At 39.8% G+C, this 12,094-nt stretch overlaps 1 protein-coding gene across 1 annotated transcript in view; it reads right to left on the reverse strand.

The window, feature by feature from the left end:
• Window positions 1-12,094, reverse strand: part of wdfy3 (WD repeat and FYVE domain containing 3) — a 118,335-nt gene that overhangs the window by 71,225 nt on the left and 35,016 nt on the right. The window contains 5 exon segments of the mRNA XM_052122934.1: window positions 1,154-1,237; window positions 1,663-2,120; window positions 6,091-6,284; window positions 10,382-10,480; window positions 10,958-11,425. Of these exon segments, the coding sequence (XP_051978894.1) occupies window positions 1,154-1,237; window positions 1,663-2,120; window positions 6,091-6,284; window positions 10,382-10,480; window positions 10,958-11,425 (1,303 nt within the window).

The raw sequence follows: 12,094 nt of genomic DNA on the forward strand, positions 1-12,094 counted from the left end.
AAAACTTGTCAAAAGCAATCCGTTTCATTCAGTTGCACTCATCTAACCATTTTTAAACGAGGAATTAGTCCTGTTTGCATGCACTTTAGTACTCTCCAGAGTATTGAATGCTGTTACTACCCCAGACTGAAAGTCACTGTGATCAGTGTTCATGTAAATGGCTGACTACAAGGTACCTCTGAAAATGACACTGTAACCAATCACAAAATTAAAAATTGAGGCCCTTTTCTGACACCGTGTTTTATAGTGAGGTTTGAAGTTTAAAAACGTCACTTCACTTCAAGTTCTTCCGAATACTTAGGTGATTCATGAAATCACCATTTTCATGAAAGAAAATGCCCTGGCAATATTTAATGCATCAATAAATAAAAAAACAAAACAACAAATACAAAAACAACAACAAAACTCATGATATTATATTTTACATAAAAGAAAATTAAGACTAAATTTAGGACCATTGTAATTTTTTGCATTTTGACAATACTTTCAGGACACCTAAGCACATTTAACCCCCCAATTCTCATTACTGTAACACATTTGGATGTTTTACTTTTACCATTCTCATTTTCAATGTTGATTCTCATTAACATAACAGTTATTTTTGTTTCTGCATTACATTAAAAATAAATATATATTTTACTGTACATTGACTGCTTTTACAGCAAATATCCAAAGGCAGTACCAAGGACTACAATGATGTATAAATAATTTACAATTTTAATACTATATCAACTTTTCACATTCCATGCATTAATGAGGACATTATAATGACCCTATTTTTCTTGCAATGAAATAATGAGAACTGGGGGGAGAACTGTGTGTATGTTAATGAAAATAATAATGAAAATTATTGAATGAAATTATATTAATGAAAATAATTTCACAATATAAAAATCTGGATGGCCCCAAAAATAGGCTTCATTTTGCATATGAAAATATATAATTTTCTTTCTTCTTATTATTAAGTAATAGTAGGAACCAGGGCATTTTCTTGACAGGTTTCATCATAATCACCTACCTGAATACTTGTACCCATTTCTAAAGAAAAACATTAAATGAAGAGAGTGATGAAGAGAGGAAAATGTGACTTAAGGAAGAGAGTGTAAAATAAATTCTCTGAACAAGCAAACGAAGAGGTGGCAGAAAGCAGTACCTCTTCCTGGCGATTGCTGGCGTGCCCCAAGGAGAGGGCAGTGAGGTCTCGTGAGTCAAGCAGGGAGGCAACTGCTCAGCACGACTACATGAAGAACACGCAGAGTCACGACCACAATCAACATACCGACAAACCCAACATTCACACAGCCATACACACATACACCCGCGCGTGTGCAGCCAGGCAATGAAATGAGAGAGCATGAAACGATAGTAGTTAGTTTCCTTTAAATATACAACACATATGCACAGCACATATAACTTATCAGATACAGTTCAAGCAAATCTAAAACAGACAAAAAGCTCAAAGCATAACTATACTCAGATGGCATGTAAAGGCACATGTGTATCTTCAGAAATAAATTACTTTTGATAATTTTAGATAAATGGTAACTACACACCTCTACAGAACTCTAGAGAAACATTATATTACAATCTAACCAGAGGATTTCACATCAAAACACATCGAAACTCTCCCACCATCATGAAAAAAAAACACAGTATCCACACCTGTCAAATGAATCGGTGGCCATCTTGTATAGGTAAATGAACAGCTTGCTGCAGTGTTTGAGTGTGGGACACACATTTTCTGCAGGAATGATCTCATCTTCAAGTAATCGCTGGAATGGTTGGGCATTTGAGGGGAACACAGTCGCTGGACCAACTTTCTTAGCATCAGAAAAACAACCCAACAGTCGCACTGCATTGGCCAGCTTCTCGTACTGGATCTCGGTGCGAAAGAAGTGCGAGTTGGCAGGTTCATAACGCATGGCTGCTGTTAGTGTGCAGAATACGGTGTGTAGAAGTTCAAAGACTTTGTTCTGGTTGACTTTCTCCCAGCCGCTGACAGGTGGAGAACAGAGAGAACGCTCCATGGCAACCAGCAGTGAAGTCACGTACACAAAGCCGCCCACCTTGCGGAAGACAGTGCGTGTACGGTGGCTCTCGCGCAGCACAGCTAGCAAAGCCTTAAGTTAAAGAGAAACAATGAACAAGTTTGTCAAGTCAATTCAAATGAACTAAAAGACCTCATGAAATCAAATTTGGAGTTTTGTGGCTTTTAGTCCATGTCTATAGGCCTTAATCACACTCCCGCATTCGCACAGCAGAACCTTCGTTTTGAAGCATAAAACAGCTTCAGTTGAAGTATGTTTCAATGGCAGTGCTCATAGAATGGAATAATCATGGTCTATTTTACGTACAATTAAAACTAAACAGACCTACCTCACTTTCCAATCATTGCTCAGGGATGATGAAACAAAGTAAAACGGTGTCATGTTATCAGTTGCATTTGATGATTTTCAAGGAAAGTACATATGCAAGTAGGCAGCACTTCACAAAGTATATGTATATTATTTATGAGAGGAATGTACACATTAAAGAGCATTAAAACGATGGTTACACCTGTAACTGTGGTTCTGTTTCATTCCTACTGACCGCAAGAGGCAGTGTAAACACTACTGGATTATCGTAGCGGCAGCCAGATAGGTTGAGAGAATATACCAACAAAGTCACGTAGTGACACATGCTGAGCCCTTGGGGTTATAAAAAACAGTCGCTCAGCACTCTCAGCATTCTCAGTAACACGAGGCCTTTGAGGGGGCTGTGACTGAGGTGTAGCGTGCCGGCAGAAACATTGCTCTGGTGTGGCATAGCGATGTCGGATCTGAACTGCTGGCATCCTAAAGGTAGGGTTGCGCTTCACCTGCATCAGTAGATGAGTGGCCTAAAAAACTTTACCCTCTTTTCCATCAGTTCTGGAACATTAGGACCAAAAAGATGCCTGGGAACGAATGGAAGATCTCTCAAGGTTTTCTTACAGTCCTCAGGTAGCCATGCTTGGGCAAGCCACACTTGGGCTGCCAGTAGCGTGGCTGCAAGACTACCCAGCTCACGGGTTACATGGCCCATTGCCAAAAGAGCCATTAGTAGAAACTGTGTAATCGAGGGATCAACATTTTCTGCTTCTAGCATACTGGTGGCAGCAAGAAGTAACTGACAGATTGTGTTTTCAACGCGAGTTATGTAGGCAACAGACTGGTATGGCTATTTAGCAATGAATCTGCGGACCATATTGCGCACTGAGACATCGCACATTCCATCGTAGAGCCTCATCAGGAGACACCACCAAAGCTGACACAGGCTGCTCTATTTCCGAAGCACGACTCACCCCAATGGAATCTGCTTCAGCCATAGATGCTAACGTCCAAGGAAACTTTGAGCACCGTTTAGACAGACCAGAACCTGTGAGGGCATTTGAAAATTCAGCCACAAAATCTTTACATGGTGACATGGCAAAAGAAGTCGCAGCTGTGGCCAGCCTGAAAAACACATTGGTTTGGGCAGATTGGACAGGTGACTCATCAAGTCCTAGACGAGCAATTGCCATTCGAAGCACAGCCAAAGTATCATCAGAAGAGGGTTGGGCCTTTCCAGATGAATGAACTGACACCTCACTAGATCCCTCCACTGCTGGATAACCAGTGAAAACATCCTGACATGATGGTTGTGCAGCAACATCCACAGCATACCCATGATCATGAAAAAAAGAATCCGAAGCAATCGTAGAAAGCACATCCAAGTCAGAATGATGTGAAAAACGAGGGGAATCAAGAGACTTGTCCCCACCTCCAGGATTCTGAACATTCTCATCCTCCTCTGTCATCTTCACAGGTGTAGCAGATGTGACAGGCTGAAGCGAGCGAAGCAGGCATTTCAGCTCCGCCACCTCTGAAGAAAGCACAGAAACCGTCTTAGAAAGTGAATTTCGGGAGGGGAGCGCCGGCTGCCGCAGACGCCCTGCGCTTCTGAGTGTGAGAAGGGGCTACATCCAACTGCCCGAGTTTCACCGTTGAATTAGGGTCTAACTCATCAAGACGGAGATGCCATTCTGACATAGGTAAAAGACTGCAGTGCAGACACGGGTCCGTGAGAGCCTCTCTTAGATGTTGAACACCAAAACACGATGGGCAGATGTCATGACTGCCGTCTGGGAGGAGATTAGTAGGGCACAGCTTACAAGTCAGTGGGAAACCAGTGGAAATCGAGCTGTGAGCCATAGTTACTCGCTAATAACACCTTCGGACAGCACCGTAATGTTTAAAGTCAAGCAGAATGATGGTAATGAAGCACAAGACAGGCAAGGAAAATTGCAAGGAAAGGAAAGAGGCAGAGTGCTGAGTGACTGTGGTTTATAACCCCCCAGGGCTCAGCATATGTCACTACGTGACTTTGTTGGTGTATTCTCTCGACCTATCTGGGTGGCGCTGTGATAATCCAATAGTGTTTACACTGCCTCTGGCGGTCAGTAAAAATGAAACAGAAAAAGACAGCTGTATACAATGTCACAAAAAAAAAAAAAGAACTTAAATTCCAAGTAAAGGTTGTACAGTGTATGTGCAATGATAATGCACAATCATATTGCTTTAATTTACTTACTTTTTACTATAATCTCCAGGTATGTTATACGAGCCATTTAAAAATGTTCAAATAAAAAAACATCCATCCCAGAGTCTGATTACAGTATATAACTGGTTTAATCACTGTAAATGTGTAGTTGCATCCTTGCGGTTTGAATGTGATGTTTGGGAATGCAATGTAAATAAAAAAATTGTAATGTCACATTGTGTACAACTTTAATATATATAAAATACAAATGGGAGATAAACAAGCTACAATAGTAACACAATAATACTGAAAGACTTAAACGCAGTCTCTTCAGACTCAAGTTGAGCACAATCCTCTGGGAGTAACCTGAAAAGTAAGCAGGTCCTCATGAACGGGGAAATCTTTGCCCTGATAATCGCCTTGCTTTAATACATTCAAGTGGAATATGACAGACATAGTGAAATGCTGTGTTAGTTCAAAGAAACAACTGAAATGGTTGAAGTTTACTGCCAAGTGCATCAAAGTTAGTTTCATTTATTTATAAAAAACCGGCGATTCTCCATAAATAGGAGGATGTTTGATTACTGTACACTGCTATTCGGAGCCTGATGTGAAGGCACTCGGATGTGATAAAGGCCTATACGTCTATAAGCCATATGAATATACTAGTGTACCCCTCGCTAGTACCCCTAAACCTTGACAAAACTTACTTTTGGCAGATATTCTCATTTAGCAATAAACTTAGTTAGTCCCTAACAGAAAAAAACAGACCAAAAATATTTATTACTCAGGGTTTGAGACAGATTTTTATCCAATCAATTGCTCTCTAGAATTGAATACCAGCTAGCTGGTGAAGTAAAAAAAACATGTTTCAAGGCTGTGATGTAACTAAAGCCTAGTGGAAAAAAGGCGTCATGACATGACAAAGTTTTTTGCAACCCTTTAATGTCACACCAAAACTTCCTGTTTCAATAGAAAATCTAATAACACAGGAAATAAAACTGCTTTTGTCAAGAGATGTTATGGGGACTTTCAAAGGGTCAGACATGAGGAATCAAAATTGCCTTGATCTCAACATTTAAGAGGTCAATGTACTTTAAAAACATACTGTACGTTTCAGAATGCAAAATTCCTCCTCACTTTAAGAGCATTTTTTGAAACCATGCTGCCAAAAGGACTCGTTCTCTACTTCCTCCACATTGTGATGTAACACTGTGGTAGACATTTGAATCTAACCGCCTCCACAACAACGCATCAAAGCCTAATTAAACTGATCACTTCCGTAGCCCTGCTCTGTAACAGTGAGCAGTAAGATGACAGGTCAGTCAAGAGCAGAGAGCCAATCATAACAGTGGGCGTTTACTGTCAAGTCTTAAAGGAGAAGCAGCAGAGCCTGACTGAGGGTGGAAATTGATCATGTTTAATTATAAAACAAGATTCTCCTAACCCAATTTATGTAAATATGATGGAAAAATAATAATAAAAAAAAGGTGTTCTTTGCATCACAAAGGTTAAGACCAATTTGCTAGAGTTATGAATGTGCCTACTCACCCGCAATATGTCAGTTTTGAGCTGTAGTTCTGTTGACCGTGCAGAGTGCATTAGGCCAAGCAGCGTGCCCATGTCATCATCTCCAGATGACGACAGAACCAGCTGCTGAATGATCATTAGAGCATGCTCACGACACTGACGGTACTTCACGATGTTGTGCACGCATCGTGCACCTCCAAACTCACGGAACAAACCTGACAGGAAGATCATTTGATGATTATATTGTCAGACATAAACACTATGTTAGATGCAATATGTAAATATTCCAGAAAATCAAGACACTACTTTGCTGCACTGAGATTCACAAATGATTGATCATCTTAGTGGTAGTGCCACATTTAAACATTTGAAATCACTTAAGTAATTCTTTGCACTGAAAACTGATTGGCTAACAATGACTAAGGCATGAGAGCATCTGTGAGAGTGAGTGTTCAGAGACGGAGCTGTAGACATTAAAGAGAATAGATATGATTACAGTGCTGTTAAGAGCATTTCCATAACTACAGAACTGATTCAACAGTAAGAGTGAGACTACTGCAGGGCCTGAGAGCAGGGTTTAAAGAAGTATTCCAGGTTAAATACAACTTAAGCTCTGTCATGTAGTCAAAATTAGTTATCTGTGTTAATTCACAGCATGCCAGTCAATCATCACAGGAAACTATTTTGACCACACATCCTTTTGTTTGTTAAAATAAGGCTGCCTTTTGGGTAGATGTACCAAAGGTAACATGTAACAAAGTTGTAACATTGTCAATATCAGTGTCCACCCCCCTTTTTTTCACTCAATAAGGAATGCCAAATTCCCAATGCGCGTTTAAGTCCTCGTGGTTGCGTAGTGACTCTCCTCAATCTGGGTGGCGGAGGACGAATCCCAGCTGCCTCTGCGTCTGAGACCGTAAACCAGTGCATCTTATCACGTGGCTTGCTGAGCATGTTGCCACAGAGACATAGTGCATGTGGAGGCTTCACGCCATCCACCTCCTGCGGGAGCGGATATGCTTTGAGGTGAATAAAGATGCATAAAATGTTCCACTAATAATTTTATATAAAAATATTTTTTCAAAGTTTTAAAAAAATCATATGCTTACAATGCCAAGATAAGGCAGTCAAAAATTATCTCTTATATAAAATAATTATTTAAATTTTGCGCGCACACCGTCACTTGCCCAATGTGCTTGTTGTCATAGTAACGGCAAAATCAAAAGGAAAATGGCAGAGAAACGTAAATGCACTGATTCTTCATCAGAGGCGAAGAAAAAGTTAAGACACTATGTTGTAAAAGTCGTAAACTTAATTAAAGCTCGCCCTACCAACCAGAGATTATTTGCACAACTGTGTGAGGATGAAGCGCACCAAACTCTACTGCTACACACGGAGGTGCACTGGATTTCGCGTGGCAAAGTGCTTGTGCGCTTTTTCTAGAACTGCAGGATAAAATACTGGAATTTCTGCGAAATCGAAACACACTTTTGGAGCAGCTGACTGATGTGTTCTGGATCAAAACCGCATACCTTGCTGACATAGTCACTCTTTATAATGAGACCAACAAGAGACTGCAGGGCTCTGAGTCAAACATCTTGGAGTGCAAAGAAGCAATCGATGCTTTTATGCACAAGCTGGAGTACAGGGCTGGAAAAATGTAACAGGGGCATTTACAACACTTTCCACTGCTGCTTCAACATTCTGGGGGTACCGTGAGTGCATCTTTGCGCGCCGAGTTTTGCCGTCACATGACTTCGCTACAGGAGGAATTAAAGTCCCGCTTTGCGCATGTTGACACATTATCCAAGGAGTCGTGTGTCATGGATCCATTCACATCCAGGCTTGAAGATGTGGAATATCTTGGCTGTGAAGATGAGCTCGCTGAACTACAAACTGATTCACTGTCAAAAAAGTACTTCCAGGAGAATGGATTCAAAAGGCTTTGGATAGCCAGGGGACCTGTTGTCGCACCTAAACTCGCAAACTATGCCATTACAAAGATCATTCTTCCTTTCAGTACCACCTACCTCTCTGAGGCAGCCTTCAGTGCCCTTGTGGCTATAAAAACAAAGTCACGCAACAGACTGGAAGTTCACAGCGATTTTAGACTGCCTGTCACTGGCATTACACCTGACATTCCATCACTAGTCAAAGGCATGCAAGCCCAAGGTGGACATTAGCGTTATGTGTTTACGCTGACGTTATGATTAGCCTTGTAAAAAATAAGGATCTGTGCATGCATGCATGTAAGTAGGCTACATACAGCATTCTCCCGTGCATATTTAACATTACGTCATAACATTCAGTATGACGTTGTGTACAGTACTAGTTGTGTAAAAATGAAAATATTAGGCTGAAAGGAAACATTTGAAGTTGAAAAGGAACATTTCCTGTGTATTCATGTAATAAAATGTCATTAAAAACTTAAAACTAAATTTAGTTACTATATACAGTGTGTGTGTGTGTGTGTGTGTGTGTGTGTGTGTTTATGTGCATAGCATTAATATATATATGGGGGGTCACGGATTGTTAAATATGTACATGGGGGGGCCACCAAGGAAAAAGGTTGGGAACCACTGGCTTAGGAGACCTGGCTGGAGTGACTCCGTATGCCCTGGGATTCAAACAAGCGAACTCCAGGGGTGGTAGCCAGCATCTTTACAACTGAGCTACCCAGGCCCCCTGATGGGTAGTTTTGTCAGATTCCTTCCTGGTATCGTTGCATGGATGTCATGTAAAATATTGAGGATTTGCATGGTCATTCGATGGTTTATCACAACAGTCTCATGCAAACAAGTATAAAGTCATGGTTTTTCTTTTCAAATAGTGTAACAGTTACATATTTTGGTAATACTTTACGGTTCCATTTGAAAATATTAGTTACAAATATTAGTTAACATGAACTAACAATGAACAATAATTTTACAACATTTATTAATCTTAGTTAATGTTAGTTTTGGTTAGTTTTAACATAATACTTATGCATTTTTTAAATCAAAATGCAATATGAAATAAAATTTACAATTAAGAACTGTATTTTTTATTAACTAACATTAAAAAAGATTAATGAATGCTGTAAAAAAATATACTGTTAATTGTTTGTTTATGATACCTAATGCATGAATTCATGTTAAAGAATGGAACCTTATTGGGTTTTTTTTTTATCCCCTTTCTCCCTATTTGGAATGCCCAATTCCCACTACTTAGTAGGTCCTTGTGGTGGCGCGGTTACTCACCTCAATCTGGGTGGCGGAGGACAAGTCTCAGTTGCCTCTGCTTCTGAGAACTTCAATCCGCGCATCTTATCATGTGGCTCATTGTGCATGACACTCTGCACGATCCACGCACAACTTACCACGCGCCCGGTTGAGAGTGAGATCCCCTAATCGTGACCACGAGGTGGTTACCCCATGTGACTCTACCCTCCCAAGCAACCGGGCCAATTTGGTTGTTTAGGAGACCTAGCTGGAGTCACTCAGCACACCCCGGATTCAAACTCACATCTCCAGGGGTAGTAGTCAGCATCAATACTCGCTGAGCTACTCAGGCCCACTGGAAACTTATTGTTAAGTTTTACCCATATTTTTAAAGATTAATTAAAAGGTGCACACAAAACAATGTTCCCCATTTAAAAGATATTTAGTCCTAAAGAAATTAACTGTAATTTTGAACGCACATGAGATGAGGTCTCCTAGTCATATCAGTAACCTTATAAAAGCTGTTTTGTTCTACCTGGGGGAGGGGTGCCCACATGGAGGCTGCCATTTTTGAATCACATGACCAGCTGAATACTACTTGCTAAATCTCAGTAACCATCTTGATATTGGACACTTTCTTTCTTGGATTAAATGAATCATGGCTGATTGAGATTAGTGAATTTCTACAATGGCATCTGTAACTGAAAACTATTGATTTTGAATGATGCTGCATCCACACCACTAGGTGTCACTGTAAATCCAAGATGACACAAACAAAAAGTTACATAGTGCACATTTATGCCCCATGTACTTACACCAAGAGGACAATATCGGTAAGTAAGAAATACAGACAAAACCAAAATAGAAAAAGATGCACACAGTCTCTCAAGCTCAGAAAGAGCTAACTACAAAAAAGAGACAGTGACAGCAAAATCTATCAAAATCCAAGCCTATTGCCTGCCATTTCTTATTTCAAAACCCAGCAAAATAAAAAAGAATAAGGTGTCAAACTAAATCCTCAGAACAACTGATCATCAATCCAGTCTGTTTTGATATCAAAGTCAAATTAATCTGAACTAATTTCACTCCAGGAAACAGTCATACACACTTGCCTGCATTGGTGTTTGAGCCTTGCAAAAGGACTGTGAGTGTCTCCATAACAAGCCAGGATAGCTGCTTTTGCTCTTCTGCCACATTGTTCTTTGCATCTCCTACCCACAGAGAGGGAACAATCCGTAAACAAAGAAACTATGAGTATTTGTATTTGTACAGCCTTATCCAAAAATGTCTTGTGTATTGCTAAAAACACAGCATGCTAATCAATAAACCTCTAGGCAGACAGATAAACAAATACAGCATAGCTCCTCATTGACAAAACATATTTATAAAATATTACACTTGCAAAAAAACACTGTTGTGTTGCCATAGTAAAGTAATGGTATGGTATTTTATTACACTATATATACTGTACACCATGGTACTAAACAATTTCCATATTCATGTGTAATGGTATTTATAGGGTGCTCCATTACACTACAAAGAATATCATGACACTACCATGGTACATGCCCAAATACATGGTATTAATATGGTATGTCATATAAAAGTTGGTATAACCATGATTTTTTTGTAAGCATTATTGTGCACCTTTCATTTTAAATGGTTGAGATTCCAAAGATAAGTCTTACCCTGCTCACTGTGTGCTTGTGTTGGATCTTTTAAAAGTGCTGCATATTTGTGGAGCAGATTAACTAGCACTTCAAGCAGTCCAACTTCGCGGAGGACATCACTGAAGACAGGGTGGTGGCGTCCAAGCTTGAGAAGAGTCCGAGTAGCTGTGATGCTGCATCCGAAGGAATTGCTTGACTTTAACAGCACGCTAACACTAAAAAGCTCTTTGCATGGTACGTAATTGAGTCCAAAGACAACAAACTCTAGCAGTTCAAAGTACTTGGTCTGCACCTCAGGCAGCTTTGCTACTCGCTCTGCAAACTGTGATAGCGCATGTTGTGCCTCTAAGATGAAATAGTTGGCGTAGTCGGCAGCATAGATGTTGGCAATGGCTTCGAGGATCATACGTGCTAACCGACCACTCTTGGCTTTCAAGAAGGTATTCTGAAGCACAGAAAAGGCCTGGATGTTCCTGACTGTATGGCCTGAATATAGAAATAAAAAAAAAAAAACTGTCATAAAAAAAAAAATATATATATATATTTTTTTTTTAACAAACAACTCTCTAACCAGGGACAATTATAATGATAATTGGTCATCAACAGCTGTCCTTTATTCACGATAAAGCACAGTTATGAAGTCTTCCCTAAGCTTCTATTTATCATTGCACAGCACCCATAGCTGACTGTTATTCTTGTTGCAACCTCTTTACAATACAACACAGACTCTATTACCTTATTGCTTAAGTATATTGTAAAATAATAAACATGTTTTTATTTCCTCTAAAAGGAATTTAGAAAAGTAGAAATGTGAATACATGACAATAAGCGTGTCTATCTGGATCGATGCATCGATCTAATTACTGACGATGCGATGTCATCGATTCAACGCATTTTAGATGCACCTTTATTTTGACATTCTCATGCGAACCACGTCCCTACGCAATTCCATCAGGCACTGCAGCAACCTTATGATGTTTATCTTGCTTTATAAGTGCATAATTTTTTTCTCTTGTGGGACAAGGATGTGCATGGAGTGATTGAAGCCTGAAGTTGCGCCTTGGTCTATCTGCGTGCACAGATAAATGTAAAATAATTAAAAAGAAAAACACGGACAGCACATACTCTCAATCCAAAATACTTACATACCCATAA

The sequence above is a fragment of the Xyrauchen texanus genome, chromosome 4, assembly GCF_025860055.1.
Source record: "Xyrauchen texanus isolate HMW12.3.18 chromosome 4, RBS_HiC_50CHRs, whole genome shotgun sequence".
In the NCBI taxonomy this organism is placed as follows: Eukaryota; Metazoa; Chordata; class Actinopteri; order Cypriniformes; family Catostomidae; genus Xyrauchen; species Xyrauchen texanus.